Here is a 20407-nt window from a genome sequence, read left to right on the forward strand (position 1 = left end):
GGGTCAGTAATGGTGTGGGGTGGCATTTCTTTGGAGGGCCACACAGCCCTCCAGGCACTCACCAGAGGTAGCCTGACTGCCATTAGGTACCGAGATGAGATCCTCAGACCTCTTGTGAGACCATATGCTGGCGCGGTTGGCCCTGGGTTCCTCGTAATGCAGGAAAATGCCAGACTTCATGTGGCTGGAGGACGTCAGAAGTTCCTGCAAGATGAAGGTATTGAAGGTACGGACTGGCCCGCCTGTTCCCCAGACCAGAAACCGATTGAGCACATCTGGGACATCATGTCTCACTCCATCCACCAATGACACGTTGCACCACAGACTGTCCAGGAGTTGGCAGATGCTTTAGTCCAGGTCTGGGAGGAGATCCCTCAGGAGACCATCCACAACCTCATCAGGAGCATGCCCAGGCGTTGTAGGGAGGTCATACAGGCACGTGGAGGCCACACACTACTGTGTCATATTGACATGTTTTAAGGTCATTACATCAAAGTTGGATCAGCCTGTAGCGTTTTTCTTCACTTTAATTTTGGGGGTGACTCCAAATCCAGGCCTCCATTGGTTAATACAATTGATTTTCTTTGATGATTTTTGTTGTGTAGTTTTGTTGTCATCACATTCAACTTTGTACAGAACAAAGTATTCAATGAGAATATTTCATTCATTCAGATCTAGGAGGTGTTATTGGAGGGTTCCCTTTACTTTTTTAAGCAGTGTGTATATATAATCATTATCAGTAAAATAGCACCCCAAGATCCTCCTCAGTAGTTACCTGGAAGCCAGTGGAGATATCTATAAGGGTCTCCACCGTCCCATCTCCAGCCAGCATTGAAGTCCAGACTATTCAGCCCGATCCATAAGGGTGTGGTGAGGGTGTTTGTTAACCCTATGAGATATAGACAAATAATATGATGAATTATATACAGTCCAGCCATAGAAAAGATCAATTTTCAGAAATAGATATATACATAGTAGCAGGGTGATCTGAACATATGCTGTAAACCACTGACTATACACCACAGTAGGGGGTAGAGAGGGGGAAGCTGACTGCTTATTTGGCAGGGGTGTAAGGTGAGGTGGTGCAGGGCATGTGATGTGCCAACAGAGTCAAGTTGCATGGATTTCAGTATAATTTATGGGGCACTGAGGATACATGATACAGTTAATGGTGTTGTCCTCACAATCACCATGCTCTACATGTGTGGCATAGTGTAACAAAGGGGTAATGTAGTGATTTATACAGATTGCAGTGTAATGTACACATTTTGGGGAATTTATCATAAGAGGAATATTTATATTCAGTTTTGCTGGCTTTTGCATTGGCGCAATTTATGCCAAATACCCATTTATAAGAATGATAAAAAAATGTAGTGAAACTGTCACTCACTAATGAGGATATCTACAACTAGATTTTAGTGGAACCATTAAAATACTACACTGATATTCCTAAAGTCAAACTTGGCCATATAAAAAAATTCTCTAATAGGGATAACAATATCTCTAAGTGAATGTCCCTATTAAAGAGAATAGCTGGTTTTCACCAATTGTAATGCGTAAACACTAGGGAGAAAGGCATGAGCTGAATTTGGAAGGCTTTCTGTAGTTTAGAAGATTCCGGACTCCTTCCAGATGGAAGCCGAACGCTAATGTGAATGGGCAATAAGGGAACAGGAGCTGAGATATACAAAAAAGCTCAATACTCCTAAGTAGCTCAATTGTGATGTAGGAGACTAATATGCAAAAGTACTTCTCCTTAACTAATGTGCCATTAAAGGCACTGAAAAAATGAACAAACTCTCCACCTAACCAAGTAACGCGGTGTTTCAAAAGTCATAACCATAATAGGTCTGACTAAATCATCAGGGGGAATTTGTAGGTACAGAAAAAGAGTTTTTAGTAGAGCAGCATAGTAACCCCTGCTCCCACCCATGGCACTGATGTATAGTATCCCCGCTCCCACCTGCAGCACTGAGGTATAGTATTCAGGGCCGATGGGGGCGTGGCTAGCCGGCAAGGAGAGAGGACGCGTCTGCTGGAGCTCCCGGCATCTGCGGCCTTCTCCTTTCGGCATCTATCTTCTACCTACCTGATTCTGGTCGGTGGCGCCCGGCGGTGTGTCCCTGGACCCTGGCGGTGCGTTTTGGATCTCCATTTTCAGCTCCATCCCGGATCTATTGGCCTCGGAGGCTCTGCGGCCTACTCACCGGCCTGTCCTGCGGCGCCATCTTCACTTCCGGTCCCCTCGTGTTGATCGCGGCGGCCGGCTCCAGTCCTTCTTCCCTGCGCTTTGGCATCGGCTGCTGTGTGGAGGTGAGCGGTGCTTCTTCTGGCCCCCTGTGTGATACCTCCGGTGTCTGCTCCTAACCTGTGTGGAACTTGCTGTGTGGACTGTATATTGCTTCATTGGGACTGGCAGTGGCGGTGGCCATTTTGTGAAGCGCTAGTGCTCTGCGGCTTCAAGGGGGTTGGGAGAGTGTTGAGCCTCTACACTACCATCAGGGGGGCTCCTCTCCTTCCCCCTGGACTTTTCTGGACATTGTCTCCTGCTCTCCTGCCTGAGTGTTATTACTTTAAGTGAGTGCTGAGCCCCTACACCACCATCAGGGGGGGCTCCTCACCTGCCACCTGGACTGGACTTTATATATTACTTGGCCTGCTCCCTGCCTATTCTGGTTGAGCCCTCTGTGAGTGCAGAGCCCCTACTCCTCCACCGGGGGCTGCTCCTCACATTGGGCTCCCGTAGACTTCCAATTGCCTGTGTGTCCCCACTGCCGGCCACTTATCTCACCATGTTGGATTAAATCGTTAACAGTGTCACCTCTGGCAGCTCTCAGCTGATTGTTAGGCTTCTTGTTATATGACCCCTACCGCCCTGTTGGATTTTGCTGCTGTCTGACCTCTTGCACAGCTCCGCGAACTTTGTCCCTGTCGCATAGACTTGCCCTCCTGCCTTACCAGCTTCGGTTGCATCCCTGATTTTTCCTGTTGTTTCTACTATGCCTTGGAAGAAACCATCCTCCTCCAAAACCCCTAGGAAGCTCTCTGACTTCTTCTCGAGCACCATGTCGCATTCGCTGCCATCTTCACCAACGGGTTCCCGCTCTCCAGCGAAGTCGCCTCCACGGTCTGAACTGGTGAACTCATTGCCTGAAGAGGGCTCTCTCTCGGCTGATCGTCTCCCCCTCCTGGCTGATGGCGGTAAGAGAAGTTTTGTTGTGTCTCCTCAGGGTTCTCCGTCTGGCAAGGAGCCGGTGTGTAAACGGGTCGCTGATGTCCTACCTGCTTCTGTTGCTACTTCTGATCTTGTTCATCCGGACATTTCTGATTTCCCGGCCTCCTCAGACCCTGTAATGTGTGATACCTTGAAAGGGATGCTTGTTCTTCTGCAGGCGGGGATTAACAAGACTGTCTCCTCTGCGGTGGGCAAACTGCGGCAGGATATCGATGCTTTGGGAGAGCGGACTGACCATCTTGAGAATAAAATGGAGGAATTTTCGACTGCTCATAATGATTTGGTTGACGCTCATAACACCCTGGAAGCGGAGGTCAGATGGCTCAAAATTAAAGCTGCTGACGCTGAGGATCGGTCTAGACGCAATAATATTAAGATCCGTGGTGTCCCCGAGGATGTGGCATCGGAGGACTTGATGGCCTATGTTCAACGTCTCTTTAAGAAAATTCTCCCGCAACTTACTCAACTGGAGCTCACTCTGGATCGGACCCATCGTATCCCAAAAGCGAACTCTGCTCCTGTGGATGTCCCGAGAGATGTGTTAACAAGGGTCCACTTCTATCAAGTTAAGGACTCGATTCTAGCGGAAGCCAGGAAATGTGGCACCTTACCAGCTCCGTTTGCATCCATTTCCCTGTTCCCTGATTTATCCGCAGCTACTATGCAGGCTAGACGTGAACTGGCTCCCATCACCAAGATCCTCAGGGACCGGGGTATACGGTACCGTTGGGGCTTCCTTACCAAGCTGTTGATTCCCCGTAATGGGGTTTTCCATTCCGTCCCTGATGTGGAGGCGGGCATGTCCCTCCTCCGTAAGTGGAAGCTTGCCCCTGCTGACTCTCACTCATCTGTGCCTGAATCTTCAGTGCGGCCTTCTCATCTTACTAAGGAATGGACTGTGGTGGGCGGTCGTAAGTGAATCTGTTAGCCGCCTCGGCGGACTGACTCGCCTTGCCTAATGTTATGACTTTATCCTTTGTTTTAGGTGACCTGTGTGCCTTTCTAATACTCACTCTCGCTGAGTGTTACTGACCTGTTTTTTCTCCCCCCCCAGCTGATTACTTTTGGTTATTCGGTGTTTTTTGACACTATGCTGTTATGTTTGTATTCTTTGTTCTTGTTTCATACCTGGAATGTTGTATGCCTACTATGCCTGTTCACACATACTTTATGCATCCTAGTTTTCCTGTGTAGCCACCTGGGTCTTCCGCCATTTTTCTTTGATTTGTCACTATGGTACTCCGTATCTCTTCACTTAATGTTAGGGGTTTGAATAGCCCCTATAAACGGAGTTCTGTCTGGAGAGAGGCCCGTCGCCTTCGCTGTGATGTGCTCTTTCTCCAGGAGACTCATTTTTGTGCTGGTAAAAGTCCTAAGTTCTCTAATCCCTCTTTCCCTCATATATACCAGGCTTCTTGCAATGCTAAGCGTAAGGGTGTTCTTATTGCTGTGCGGGATTCTGTGGCTTTTTCCCTTGAATCCACTTTAGTTGATCCCGGGGGTCGGTTTTTGGGGCTTAATTGCCTTATTAATAATGTTAAGTATACTTTAGTGACTGTTTATCTCCCGAATCGTTCACAGGCACAGTATTGGAAATCTGTGCTCTCTAAGGTTCGGACTTTTGCTACTGGTATGTTGATCATCGGTGGGGATTTTAACTGTTTAGTTGATAATTCTCTAGACTCCTCCAACCCCAAGAGATGCTCCCCTATATTGTCTTCCTCTTTGATTGATCAGGGCCTTTATGACGTCTGGCGTTGTCAACATGGCGGGGAACGAGATTATAGTTATTTCTCTTCTTCGTCCTCCTCTTATTCCCGTATTGACTTTTTTCTCACTGATAAAATTGGGCTGATGCAGGCGGAATCTACGGATATTGGGCTGATCACCTGGACTGATCATGCTCCGGTGTCCCTCTCTCTACATGAGAAATTTTCCACTGCTATGCCTACCCAGTGGCGCTTGAATGAGTATATCCTAGATCATCCCTCCTATGGTGAGCACCTCCGTGAGGCCCTGAGGGAATATTTTTCCCTCAACTCCCCCTCCGTGTCAGATCCTCATGTGCTCTGGAATGCCCATAAGGCATATATGCGAGGGATGCTTATTCAGGCGTGCGCGAGGGCCAAAAAGGAACGATCTAAAGACATAGATGCTGCACTTCGCTCCCTATCCTCCCTCTCCACAATTAATAAGCTTAACCCTACTCCCACTGTCTCTGCGGAGATTAGGCAATGTCAACTCCGATTGCAGGGCCTTCTGGCTTGTCAACAGGACTTAGCTTTTAAGCGTTTTCAATGTCAGGCCTATGTGCACAATAGTAGGGCTAGTGCCTTTTTGGCCAGAAAAATCAAACAGTCGCGCCCCAAAACCCGTATTGCCCACCTCGTGGATGACTCGGGTACTAAGGTAATTGACCCCCGCCTTATTGCAGAGCAGTTTCGTTTATATTATAAGTCGTTATACAATCTTAGGGATGATCCCCAGACGTACCAACCATCTAAGGAAGAAATTGATAGATTCTTAGATTCTGTGGCCCTGCCCCGCCTTTCCCCCACGCAGTCTGCCTCCCTAGCCTCGCCTATCACTTTATTTGAAGTTACGGAAGCTATAGCCTCATTGAAACCGCTAAAATCTCCTGGCCCTGACGGCTTTTCAGGGATTTACTACAAGAAATACGCAGATATCTTTTAGCTGTGTTCAGAAAGGCGGCGGAGGAGCAATGCTTCCCGGAGGAAATGTTGTCGGCTACTATAGTGACCATCCCTAAACCCGGCAAATCTCCCACTGTCCCGGCTAATTTTAGACCTATTTCCCTCCTGAACACGGATATCAAACTGTACGCTAAAATCCTTGCTGAGCGGTTGCTCCTCCTACTCCCCCAGTTAGTTAGTCCCGACCAGGTAGGTTTTGTATTTGGTAGGCAGGCGCCAGACGGCACACGGAGGTTCATAGACCTTGTTCAGAAAGCCGAAAGAGATGGTACGCCTTCTTTGCTTCTGGCTTTGGATGCTGAGAAGGCTTTTGATAGGGTCCATTGGGGTTACTTAGACAGCCTTTTGGATAAGTTTGGTATGGGGTCAGTTTTTAAATCTGCTATTCTGGCTCTGTACTCCCACCCGTCGGCTCGTGTGCTCTCATCGGGCTTCTTGTCTGAGCCCTTTCGGATCTCGAATGGTACCCGCCAGGGTTGTCCTCTTTCCCCTATTATCTTTGCGCTGGTGATGGAACCCCTGGCGGAGTCCATTCGGTCGGCGGGAAATATTGAGGGTATTACTGTGGGTCGCCAGCAGCATAAAATCGGTCTATATGCTGATGATGTCATACTGGCCCTGACTTCCCCTGGTTCCTCCTTGAGTGCTGTTACGGCGGTCCTAGAGGGATTTGGTAAAGTTTCTTATTATAAGGTAAATTCCTCCAAATCACAGATATTGCCTGTTCTCATCTCCCCCTCGTTGAGACGGGATCTCAGTTCTCAATTCCCCTACCAATGGAATGACTCCCGTGTAACTTATCTTGGCATCTCCCTGACGGCCCCTAGTTCTGACCTGTTCTCTGCCAATTACATTCCCCTTCTGACCAAAGTTACTTCCCTTCTTGCCTCTTTCTCACAGCCGATGTTGTCTTGGGCTAGCAGAATTGCCATTGTTAAAATGATGGTGTTACCCTTAATCTTGTATATATTCCGTACAGTCGCTATCCCCCTCCCTGACTCATATTTTACGAAGCTTCAGTCTATTCTTTCCAACTATATTTGGGAGGGTAAGAGATCCAGGGTCCGACTTAAGGTGATGACGCGCCCCTGGTCCCATGGGGGTGCGGGTGTCCCAGATGTTAAAAAATATTATATGGCGTCTGTCCTAGATCAACTTAAGGTCGGGTGGGATGAGACTTCTAAATGGCGTTGGGCCGAAATTGAGGAATACCTTCTGGATGCCCCGCTTATGAGTATTTTACGCCCTAAGGATTCAAGTCCGCCCATTACTTCCCCTCCCTTACTGAGTATTAGGGCCACAGTGTCTGCTTGGCGTTATTTTTTGTCATATACCTCCAGAGAAGATCTGGTCCCTTTATCAAAGCTACCCGTACTATATTTAACCTCTTTTCTGCCCCAGCTGCGACTCCGTGGATGGGTCTCTAGGGGTCTCTACAAAGTTGCTCATCTGTATACTGATGACGGGCTTAAGTTGTTCTCCATGTTACAGGAAGAGTTCCAGCTCCCTAAGACGGATTTCTTTAAATATTTGCAGCTGCGTCATTTTTTTCAATCCTATGAGCCCTCTAGATTGACCTTTCCCAGGCTAGCCTTAAAACTGTGGAATAGGTCCTCGCCTGTTAGAGGTGGGTTATCTGTGTTTTACGGCTTTTTCTCGGTTCCCCCGGAGCGGGTCAAGCCTCTTCACCTGCTCCGTTGGGAGGCGGATCTTGCCAGAACCATCCCTCTGTCGGATTGGTATACGGCAGCTGGGTTTGTTAAACGTGTATCTAAGGGGGCAGCACATTGGGAAACGGCTTTGAAAATCATGCTGAGGTGGTATAGGACTCCGGTCCAAATGGCGCATATTGATCCTTCTTGTTCCAGACTCTGCTGGAGGGGGTGCGGCCAAGTAGGTTCATTCTTGCACTTGTGGTGAGACTGTCCACCGGTACAAACCTTCTGGATAGCGGTATTTCATTTCATGTCCGCCATTGCTGGTTTAGATATCAGTCCTTCCCCTGGTCTCGTCCTTTGTTTCTTGGATATCGGTAGCTTTCCCTCGGATATGCAGGTCGTTTTGGGGCAGATCGTGCTCGCAGCTCGGGCCATGATCGCTCGTCAGTGGAAGTCCGCTCTCTGTTTGACCTTAGCTGAACTATTTCACCATGTGAACTTGGCATGTACCCTGGAACGTCTGTTGTCTAATAAAAACCATACTTACGCCAAGTTTCGATCCCAGTGGTCTCTCTGGATTTCGTATGTGGAGTCTAATAATGGTGTTCTTCCTCCTCGGCCTCAGGCCGCTCCCATGGGGACCCCTTGATTACTTATTACTACTTACCTATTATGTTGTTATCCCAGGTGGCTTTATTTTATTTTATTTTATTCTATTTTTTTTTTGGATGTATTTTGTGTTTCTCTGGTATTGTATTCAGGTATGTGGTTTTGTTGTTTATGTTATTGTTTGGTTTTCTTGTCCTTTGCTGTTCCTATTCCGCCTCCCCTATTTCTCTTTTTCTTGTTTCTTTCCTGCTCCCTTTTGGTTGTTCTCCCTTTCATCCCTTTCTTGTCTTCTCGTAGAATTGGTGTCTTTGTAGCGTTTGTATATCTGGTCCTTTGGTCTTTGTATGTTTGGTCCTGTTTGTGTCATCCGTGTTTTTGGATTGCAGCCCGACCTCCCAGCTTACAATTCCTTTTGTACTATTTGGACTTATGCCGATTCTTTTTATATTTGTAGTTGCTTTTTTATTATATTGCAAAAGCTTTCTTCTTTTCAATAAAAATCATATTTAAAATAAAATATAGTATTCAGGGCCGCACCTCTAATGAGGCAAGGTGAGGCGGTGACCTCTGGCGGCACTCCGGAGGGGGCGGCAGCTGCAGCATTTTTCTACTTTTTTTTTTTCTAAACTAGCGTAGGAGAAGGCCGCTCTGAAAACAACCTGAGCGTTCTTCTTCTGCGCTCATCACGTTGTCTAGGCTGACACGTAGAAATCTCATTGCTGGCTGAAAAGAAAAGGCAGTGGCCGCAGCGACGAGGTCGGTAAGTAATATACTTTTTTTTTGTTTTATGATAGGCTTCTACCGGCTTGAGTATCCCCAGCCGGTAGTGGCCTATATACCAACCTACCCATGCCGCCCTCCGCGTCCTATAATAGATGGGGAAGCGGGGGCAGCTGTGAGCAGGCCCAGGCCGTGAAGCCACTGCTGCTATTATTATACTTGGGAGTCTTTTCAGACTCACCTCTCTGGGATCCGATATTAATCCTAGCAGGTTTTGGGCCTATATAGTAATGTCCCAGATGTCACGTGGTCTGGGTTATTACCATACAGGCCCAATGCCTGTGCTAGCAGTACCGTAAAGGTTACTGCTAGAACAGGCTTTGGACCTGTATGGTAACAATAATTTTACTGCTAGCACAGGCTTTGAGCCTGTATGATGGTAACAGCCTGATACTGCTAGCACAGGCTTTGGGCTCGTATGATGGTAACAGCCTGATACTGCTAGCACAGGCTTTGGGCCCGTATGGTAACAGCATGTTACTGCTAGCACAGGCTTTTGGCCTGTATGGAAACAGCCTGTTACTCCTAGCACAGGCTTCGGGCCTGTATGGTATGCTAGCACAGGCTAGCAGGGGTTAAGCAGCCGGACGCCGGCACAGGCTGTGTGCCGGCTGCATCCATTCATTCCTATGGGACCTAGCTAACATTGTTAGCTTTTCTCACAATGCTTGGCCAGTTCAAAGCATTGTGGGAAATAACCTCTGACCTTGACCCTGCCTAAAAAGATCGGGATCGGAATTCCGATCGCGATTGTGAAATGTACTCAATCGCAAATCTTTTCCAATCCCGATCGCTCAACCCTACTTACATTACAACCCTCAGTGTAACCTATAATAAAACCATTTATTTCTAGCTATACCGTTACCATATCTGGATATGCTGGACATGATAATGTTGGTTCAGTCTATGGGTATAATTTTAATGGTGCAACATTAGCCACAAGTGAGTAATAGTGAATGGGCCTAAGGGCAGTCTGCCACATATGGAAGCAACAGTTATTTTTTGCAAATAATCCCAAAAAGTCAGACTACTGTGCAATTTATGTTACACCAAAATTCAGCAGTATTATACATGGCACATTGTAGATTGGGGCCTTGTTACTATATTCGCATTCTATGTCTATGTCTATGTTTGTGATCATACAGACTGTAGTAAGACCATGGGAATTTTTTGGGGATAAAAGCAGAGAAATGGGGGCTCCAGTGTATGAAGATAATCTGATCTCCTGTAAAGAATGGGATTAGATAATCTGTGACTCCACATTCATCATACATATCATACTATTGTCCTAATTCCTGTAGATCTCTGACGTGTCCCTTCTGATTCTTCTCTACCTCGGTTCTTACCTGCAATGAATGATTGTTCGTGTAGTTCAGTTATACTCAGCAGTTCTGCGTCTTGTTGCTGGCAGCTTCTTCTGGCTTGGTACCAAGTGAGGGCTGACTCGGAGTTAATCTGATAGTTGTCGCCAGTAACAGGATCTGCTGTCCACAAGTCCTTAGATGTAGCTGAGAAGATAAATGTGTATTAAAGAGACGATAATCCGAAAATGGTGAATTATAGAAATCAGGTTATTTATTTACTATTGATGATCTTACAATTAAAATCCTCCAGTAATATTTCAGTTTTCTTAATGCCTGTTAGGCTAAGGCCCCACAGGCCGGAAACGCATCGCGGTTCTTCCTGCAGCGCTTTGAACAGAAAGTCCATGGAGTTTTCCTCCGCGGACTTTCTGTTCCAATTTATCTACGGGGAAGCTGCCGGTTTTTCTGTAGATATAATTGACGTGCTGCAATTTTCAAAACCACAAAGTTTTGGAAATTGCAGCGTGTCTGCGCTGCGATTTTTTACACAAAGTGGGGATGGGATTCGCATGAATTCCATCCACTTTGTAAGTACTGTAAAATTTTATGTAAAACGCTACATTTCTGGCCCATGGGGCCCCGGCCTTAAAGTTTTCATCATAGGTTGACACTTCCTGATTTCTGTAGGTCAGCTTTACTGTGTAGACTAGGATAGCATGAGCAGGGGCGGGAGATTTATTGACAGTGTTATTGCACTGCTTGAGACCTAGATAACATAGAATAGCTAAACTGCACACAGATAAGTGTCTTCTGTGACATCCATACCACCCCTTTTTCTGTGGGGCAGGGTCCTGTACTTCATTACTTTTACTGGAATAATCTGAGACATTTTACTGCCAATTATTTGCAATTCATTTAAACTGTCATAAAACACATACATCCTGCATTAACACTACTTTACATTACATTCTATATGCTGTACTTCAATGATGCTATGTTGAAATTTCTAGATATTCACATTCCTGTGGAGGCTGGTGGTGCATGTTAATACTTCCTTCTTTCTGGCCTGGTCTAGAAAATGACATATTTTCTAATTTGGGTGTTAGGGGCTGTTCACACAGTGGAATTTGGAGCTGATTGGTGGGTCCCACCCAGTACGTAACTAGGAATGGCGGGGCCCTGTGGCGAACTTTTGACATGGGGCAGTCCCCCAACCTCGACCAACACCGAAGACCTCAACAGACCCCCTCCTACGCATTCCTGTGCGCTCTATTATGCCCCTTAGTGGCCCCTGCACACAGTATTATGTCCCATAGTGGCCCCTGCACACAGTATTATGTCCCTTAGTGGCCCCCCAACACAGTATTATGTCCCTTAGTGGCCTTCACACAGTATTATGTCCCTTAGTGGCCCTTGCACACACTATTATGTCCCTTAGTGGCCCCCCAACACAGTATTATCCCCCATAGTGGCCCCTGCACACAGTATTATGTCGCTTAGTGGCCCCTCCACACAGTATTATCCCCCATAGTGGCCCCTGCACACAGTATTATGCCCCATAGTGGCCCCTGCACACAATATTATCCCCCATAGTGGCCCCTGCACATAGTATTATGTCCCTTAGTGGCCCCTGCACTCAGTATTATGTCCCTTAGTGGCCCCTGCACTCAGTATTATGTCCCTTAGTGGCCCCTGCACTCAGTATTATGTCCCTTAGTGGCCCCTGCACACAGTATTATGCCCCAGAGTGGCTCCTGCACACAGTATTATCCCCCATAGTGGCTCCTGCACACAGTATTATCCCCCATAGTGGCCCCTGCACACAGTATTATGCCCCAGAGTGGCTCCTGCACACAGTATTATCCCCCATAGTGGCCCCTGCACACACTGCCCCACTGTGGACACCCATAAACAATTTTTATACTCTGGGGTCTTTTCAGACCCCAGAGTATAATAATCAGAGACCCAGGGGGAGAAAAACATAAAAAAACACTGTTACTCATGGTGGACAACATGGACACCATCACCACCACACAGCAAGCGTAAAGCGATGTCTTCACCAGCGCTAAGTGCACCTGTCTTTACAAGCGCCCAGCACTCCTGTCCTGACTGCCAGCGCTCACCTGTGTCTTCACAAGTGCTCCACGCTTCTAAACATGGATTCTCCCGCTTCTTCTTGCAAAATAAGTCTCCACCCCCAACGTCAGGACACACGCTGAGGGAGTAGACATTGTGTAAGGTCCTGTTCAGGCCTTCGTGGGGTGGAAAGCGAACACCCCACAAAGGCTAACAAAATAGGTCACTCACAGTACCGCCGGTAAGACTGGACCACCAGAGAGGAGGGGGGGCGATCTTTCATAAGTAAAAAAAAAAATTTTTTTTTTCAAATTGACACGTCGGGGGCCCGGGCCCCCTGACGTGCCGGGCCCTGTGGCAGCTGCCTCTGCTGCTACGGCGGTAGTTACGGCACTGGTCCCACCTCTAAAATGAATTCCAAATTCCAGCTGGAATCTTATTCTTATGGTTTCCAATGGGAGTCAAACACTTTTAGGGCCAATTCACACGGAGTTAACGGGCGCGCATTCTGGCACGTATACACGTGTCAGAATGTGAGCGCTCAAAACAAAATCTCATTCATTTCAATGTGTTGTTACGGGCGTATGCGGATGCAAAATTACGTGCGTTATACTCCCGTAATGACACATTGAAATGAATGAGTGCTCACATTCTGACACGTGTATACATGCCAGAATGCGTGCCCGTTAACTCCGTGTGAACTGGCCCTTATTTTTCAGGACACATAAAGCAAAACTCACGCTCATTAGTTCCATTGTGCTAAAGTATTCTACATGGCACTCCAAAGAAAATGAGATGCCTGAATAGGACTCCAATTAATGCAACATCAAAAAATTCAACACTCAACTTTTTTTCAGGCAAGTTTATTAAGCAATCCAGAAAAATTGATGTGACATTTCGGTCACCAATAGATTTCTATCAAACCATCGGATTACAGCAGAGGTACATGAGTCTGTGCCATTGTGTTTTAGGATAATCTGTGACTCTACTTTGGCATTCTGCTGTGGGATCCCCAGGGCTGGTATTTGGAGAGGAATTTGTGGCAGAAGACTTCCTCTAATTCATCTGTGTGAACTTACCCTTATATTGCTGGTTATCATTAGTAAATGTAGCATGAGACAAGTAATGTTTTCTACTCCATATGAGTTTTTGTCCTTTATGTCTAAAATGTGTACATTATATTGTCAGTCCATCTATGTCAGGAACTAATGTGAGTGGTTACAATGTGTGAACAGTGCTGTGTACTAGCAGATCTGAGGAACCATAATGGACAGGTGAGACCTCTCACAGACTGGTCCCAGCACTAGTTTAATGGGTGGCATCTGGTCAATTCCTCATAATATTCACTTTTGTCCTAGATTTACTTCAACTCACTTTACAACCACTGGGAGGCCGTAAATAGCCACTTATCGCATAGACATCTTGTTGTGACAGAGTATCAGAAAATCAGGCTGAAAAGTTTATCATCTTGTGAAAAAATATTTTAACACATCCAGCCTAGAGGAAAGGTAAGGAAGGAGACATCTGTAAGAGGCAACGGTGTCAATGTAAATGACTATTACACTTACATGTACATGGACAAAATCCATACAGCTGGTCGGTGTCATAATCTGAGGTTGTAGAGCACCAGGGTCTTCCATCAGATCGTCCATCACTTGTACAGTCTACATAAACCTTGTTGTACTTGAAAGGGAACTTGCAGGGCCGACCATTACTATTCCCCCTCAGAGTGTATATTTCTGTGGAAAAACAAATTATATCATTGTCCTCATGGTAGAATTATCATTAATTGTGATATATACAAGGCATGACGGATTTAGCACAGCTAGACATTTGATTCTGGAATAATTGTGATCTTGTAGAGCTTATCTACAGTAAGATGGAGCTACTAGTAATAACAAAAGATGAAAAACTACAATGAAAAATGTAAATTTGGCTGCAATGTGTGGGGTTAAAATAAGGGAGAGAAGCTGAGCTCCAATATATATAGTGTTATATGACAGAGGAGAGAAGCTGATCTCTGTGATATATAGGGTTATATGATAGAGGAGAGAAGCTGAGCTCTGTGATATATAGGGTTATATGATAGAGGAGAGAAGCTGAGCTCTGTGATATATAGGGTTATATGATAGAGGAGAGAAGCTGAGCTCTGTCATATATAGGGTTATATGATAGAGGAGAGAAGCTGAGCTCTGTCATATATAGGGTTATATGATAGAAGAGAGAAGCTGAGCTCTGTGATATATAGGGTTATAGGATAGAGGAGAGAAGCTGAGCTCTGTGATATATAGGGTTATATGATAGAGGAGAGAGGCTGAGCTCTGTGATATAAAGGGTTATATGATAGAGGAGAGAAGCTGAGCTCTGTGATATATAGGGTTATATGACAGAGAAGAGAAGCTGAGCTTTCAATATATAGAGTTATACAGCCATCATTATGGGGAATGTGAGATCAATTCTGAAAAAGATGGAAGAACTGACAGCACTGACCAGGCATCAACAAGAGTTTCGTGAGTGCAGTATGATGCTGTTTACAGAGACTTGGCTTACTGAAATCACTCCGGACACACTCGCCTCCTTGGAGGGCTTCAAACTTCTTCGTGCAGACCGGACGCTGGAGAGCGGTAAGCGAAAGGGAGGAGGGCTTGCAATATTTATGAATGAGAGATGGTGTAATCCAGGACATATTGTAGTTAAGAAACAATCGTGTGAAAAAGATATTGAACTGCTAGCCGTGGGCATGAGACCTTATTACCTGCCAAGGGAACTATCACATGTTATCGTACTAGCTGCATATGTGCCCCCCTCTGCTAAAGCTGACGCTGCCTGTGAAGTCCTCCATGCTGTTGTGAGCGAGTTGCAATCATCTCACCCCCATGCCCTGCTCCTGGTGTCAGGAGATTTCAACCACGTCTCTCCAGCATCCACTCTACCAGGCTTTACGTAACCTGCCACACAAGAAATAACAAAACGCTGGACTTGCTCTTTGCCAGTGAAAGGGATGCATATAACTCATCTGCCCTACCGCCCCTAGGCAGATCAGATCACAACCTGGTACATCTGCGACCCACATACATTCCACTGGTGCGCAGAGAACCGGTGGTTACCCGTACAGTGAAAATTTGGTCAGAGGAAAGTGTCGAGACTCTGAGGGACTGTTTTATTATAACTTTATGGGAAGTGTTTCAAGACTCATTTCAAGAGGACATTGAGGAACTCACAAACTGCATAACGGACTACATTAATTTCTGCGTGGACAGCATGGTACCAACTAGAAAGGTGAGGTGTTTCTCCAATAACAAACCATGGATCAACTCTGAAATTGAAACTCTTCTCAATGAGGAAAAGTGAGTCTTTAGGTCTGGGGACAAAAATAGCCTGGGGGAGGTGCAGAAACAGCTAAGACAATTGATCAGAGAAGGGAAAGACAACTACAGGCGGAAGATGGAACTACAGATGGGGGAGGGTAGAATCTCAAAAGTGTGGGACAGTCTTAAGGTGATATCTGGACACGAAAAAAAGGCAGCTCATCAGATAGAAGGTGACAGGAAGTGGCTTAACGAGCTTAATCTATTCTTCAATATATTTGACTCCAAGCCAACGCTCCCTTAACCAGCATGTCAGTCAACCCCCCTCCCCTCACACACCGAGACCCAACCCCCACCAACCTGCAGTCAACTGCAATCTGACTATTTGATCCTCAAGGAGTCTCAGGTGTGTAGGGAAATCAAGAGGATTAAATCAGACAAGGCCGGAGGACATGATGGCACAAGAGTTCTTAAAATGTGCAGTGACCAACTGGGTGGTATCATTACACACATGTACAATATGAGTCTAAAGCTGAGAGTGGTACCTCAAGTGTGGAAGACATCTTGTGTGGTACCAGTCCCAAAGAAACTCAACCCGATGGGCTACAATGACTACGGACCTGTAGCACTTACATCCCACCTGATGAAGGTCCTAGAGAGACTGGTCCTGACACACCTACTCCCCCTACTGAGCTCCGCTCTGGACCTCCTCCAGTTTGCCTATCGGCCGGGTATTGGGGTAGATGATGCCAACATCCACCTTGTTCACAGAGCTCTCTCTCACCTAGAGAAACCCGAGAACACTGTAAGAATAATGTTCTTTGATTTCTCCAGTACATTCAACACCATTCAGCCAGGGCTACTGAGGGAGAAGCTGAACCTTGGTGGTGTGGACCATCACCTGTCTAACTGGATCTTAGACTACCTGACAAACTGCCCTCAGTATGTGGAGCCCAGGACTGTGTGTCTGACAATGTGATCTGTAGTACGGGGGCACCACAAGGTCCAGTTCTTGCCCCATTTCTCTTCACACTGTACACTTTAGGCACAACTCATCCAGCTGTTACTTACAGAAGTATTCCGATGACTCTGCTATAGTAGGCCTCATCACTGATGGTGACAATAGGGAATACAGAGACAAACCGGGACTTTGTTGAATGGTGCCAGCAGAACCACCTCAGAATTAATGCTGGGAAGACCGAGATGGTGGTGGACTTTAGTAAACAGAGAAGTGCTCCGACCCCAGTGGAGATCGAAGGGACATGCATTGAGATAGTCAGGACCTATAAGTATCTTTGTGTGGTCCTCAATAATAAACTAGACTGGGCTGATCACTTGGAGGCGCTGCACAGAAAGGGCCACAGCAGGATCTACCTGCTCAAGAAGCTGAGGGCCTTCGAAGTCCAGGGGCCACTTCTTAGGGCCTTTTTCAACTCTGTAGTTGCTTCAGCCATCTTTTTCGGGGTGGCCTGCTGGGGGAGCAGTATATCAACCGGGGACAGAAATAGACTTGACAGGCTGATCAGGAGGGCCCCCTGGACCCAGTACAGGTGGTGGGTGACAGAAGGATACTGTCCGTGGTGATCTCCATGCCGGAGAACAAATCCTACCCTATGTATGGGACCTTGGCAGCACTGTAAGTGACCGTCTGCGTCACCCCAAGTATGAGAAGGAGCGCTATCGCAACTGCAACCAGGCTGTATAATCTGCATCAGTCCAAGCGAAGATCACTCTGCACAGAAAACTAATGATTATGACGTCTTCCTTCTTTCTTCTTTGGTTCCTTAGCTGCTATGGACTCCTAGTATATCTTCTCTTCTCAGTAAATGTGTGCCTACATCTCTAATATATTACTGTGTATTATCCTGTATCTGTATTACTATGCTGCTGAAACATACTGAAATTTCCCCAATGTGGGACTATTAAAGGATTATCTTATCTTATAAAGAGGGACTAAGGGCAGACTAGATTGCCCACATGGTCTTTGTCCATCTTCTCCTTACCTTCATAAGAATTACTACATAAATCCTCCTTTGTAGAATAGATTCTCCATTGGCTCCCGTCTCCTGTGCTATTGGAGATGATGATTTTCTTTCTATCTCTGCAGGTCATGTATAGATCACCATTGGTGACTCCAAACAAAGTCTCATTATTACATTGCCATTTCTGGAGGTCAGTGTTGGCGTCACATGTATGCAGCCCCACTGCTGACCCTTCTGTTATAGACGCTACAGACAGGCAGTGTGATGTCCCTACATTTATAAGCTGCTCCTCAGAAATCCATTGAAATTTCTGCCTAATAGAATTCTCATTACATTCAGCCATGACGAGGGAAGAATCCTCTGCTTGTAGACATCGCTTGTCAGGGTCATTGTAGATTAATAATGTTTTGGCACCTGAAAAGAGAGATGAATTTATTTATTGTTTTGCAAATCTGACATCTGTAGGCACAACGGGAGGTACTTTGCAGGTGGTGTTAGTTATTACATGTCTGTAATCCATATAAACCAGTATAAAGTATTGTAACACCCTCCAGACGTTCCAGTGACTATTACATCTCCTCCTGCTCTCAGTGCACTGGACATATCTATAGGTGTATGTAGGTGTCCGGCATTACTGTAAGGAGTGATAGATTATTATTTACTGTTACATAAACTCCATAACCTATTATATCACCACCAGTCTGTAAGATATGGGAGGTCAAGAACATGTGAAGTGATGATGTCTCTACTTACATTCTGTAGTCCTATAAATAAGAGGATATTACAGTCATAATCTGGCATTGTTTAAGCCGTAAAAATAGATCATAATATGCTATTGCTGTTTCTGTCACCCATGTCTAGCACCTGTATCCATGCCTCACATGTGTACCTATGTCTAGTACCTATTCCCATGTTTAGTATCTGTACCCATTTCTAGTATTTACACCTTATGGAATATACTGCAAAAAAATGTGGTCATATACTGTGTGGGGGCCAAATATGGGGATTTTTTGATCTGCAAATGGGGGGCATTTCCTACCATTTTAATTAGAGGGGCACCCAGGCAAATATATAAAACAGGCGACCTCAGCTCAGTTCACCCCTGAGCTGAGGTGTATATAACTATATTTTGCAGCAGCTGAGGTGTGTATTATGATGTATTAATATTCACTGTTTCCTTCTAGTGGATACAAATCAATCCTATTATGTGATGGACACACAGGCGCTCGGCTTGTTACACTTATTGGAGCTGTTTCCTGTGACGAGTCCTGCACCTGTATGTCCATCACATGACCAGTAAACTATGAAGGTTCCTACTGAATGGAAGCAAGCAGAGATTTCTAAACCCTGAGGAACTTATACAGAAAGATTGATAGAAAACTGTGTAACATCACATTATGCAAAGAGTGACTTTTATTTGCTAAAACTGGAATATCCCTTTAAGGAAGTATCTAAACTGGTCAGTTAACGCCTTGAAGTAGTACATTTTTTTATGGCTTCTAAAAAACCCCATTAAAAACCTATTACATAGTGGTCACCACTTCCTATGTGTCCGACCTTTACACTGCATTGTGTCTGGTCTATTGGGTAATATTAGGTATGAAAGTCTCTTCCTCTAGTTGTGTCCTGCACCAGGTGGGAAAGGTAATGTGTAGTGTTTGATAAAAACCTGTTTACTTCATTAGATTGTCTCAGGATAGACATTGGGCATTTCCTAGAGATACCGTATGTCACCAATGTCCCAATAATGGGGGTCTTACTACTGTGAACTACTCCGAATACTAGAGCAAAGTAGCTCTGCGTGTGGGGGGGGGGGGTCCACCAAACATCAGTCGGTCACCTACCTATCAGACATTGGTGGTATACCCTAGTGACCTACACCCCCAATCAACCCCATAATGATCATATGGGTCATATATATAGGTTGCCTATATCTCCAGACATATCTATAACCACCACCCTAGGACATGTAAGTACAGTGTAACTTACCCAGCAGACCAGGCGGCCACATAAGGTATAGAAGTGTGAGTAATATGGAGGCAGTCATTGTATATATCGCATTATTCTGTCCAGGTCCCACATGAATATCTCTGCACCAAGTCCTGTTACAGTTCCCAGTAGGAAGATTGTGACATCCAGAAACGTGACCTATGTATAATAAAGGACTATATGGTCACATGGGACCTAACAGGACCTCCCAGTCCTAAGAGCCACATAATCTACAGTAACTTCCCTTTACTATTGTTACATAATACCATCAGAAAGCCACAATCCTGCCAGTATAGGATACATCAGTTACTCAGTTCTTGTTTTCTTTGGAATTATTTCTTAATTTGATGACTGAGTCACTTTTGAAATTAAATTTATGGCAACAAAATGATCAAAATTCGCTGACTTTACATATTTGTACCTACAGTGCAAGAAGCAAGAATCAAGGGGCTGCAGATATCTCTGACCCCAAATCCATCTAGATACCTCATATAGGCATACATGAGGTGGCCTGCACCGATCAGTTAGTATATAGGATATTTAATCCCTTTTACAGCCACTCAATGACTATTAATGTCTGGGCGGTCAGGATATATCTCTGTAAGGGAGCCTGCACACAGAGTTTACGCTTGCTCATTCTGAACTTAAAACTCATTCAGAATGAGCGCATAAAAATCAGATCCCATTGACTTGAATGGGTGCCGGCATACGCGCGCCCCCCATTGCAATCAATGGGAGGTTTTTTTTTACCT

The 20407-nt window shown here is 45.6% G+C and overlaps 1 protein-coding gene across 1 annotated transcript in view; it reads right to left on the minus strand.

Annotated features, from left to right (window-relative positions):
- LOC142200939 (macrophage mannose receptor 1-like) overlaps positions 1-19733 on the minus strand; it is a 71677-nt gene extending 51944 nt beyond the window's left edge. Inside the window, exons 1-5 of the mRNA XM_075271686.1 lie at positions 19656-19733; positions 17688-18080; positions 13945-14115; positions 10343-10504; positions 776-889 (exon numbers count right to left, since the gene is read on the minus strand). Of these exons, the coding sequence (XP_075127787.1) occupies positions 776-889; positions 10343-10504; positions 13945-14115; positions 17688-18080; positions 19656-19713 (898 nt within the window). The 5' untranslated portion in view covers positions 19714-19733. The remainder of the gene's footprint in view (positions 1-775; positions 890-10342; positions 10505-13944; positions 14116-17687; positions 18081-19655) is intronic.
- Between the last annotated feature and the right edge of the window lie 674 nt (positions 19734-20407).

The sequence above is a fragment of the Leptodactylus fuscus genome, chromosome 4, assembly GCF_031893055.1.
Source record: "Leptodactylus fuscus isolate aLepFus1 chromosome 4, aLepFus1.hap2, whole genome shotgun sequence".
NCBI classification, from domain to species: Eukaryota; Metazoa; Chordata; class Amphibia; order Anura; family Leptodactylidae; genus Leptodactylus; species Leptodactylus fuscus.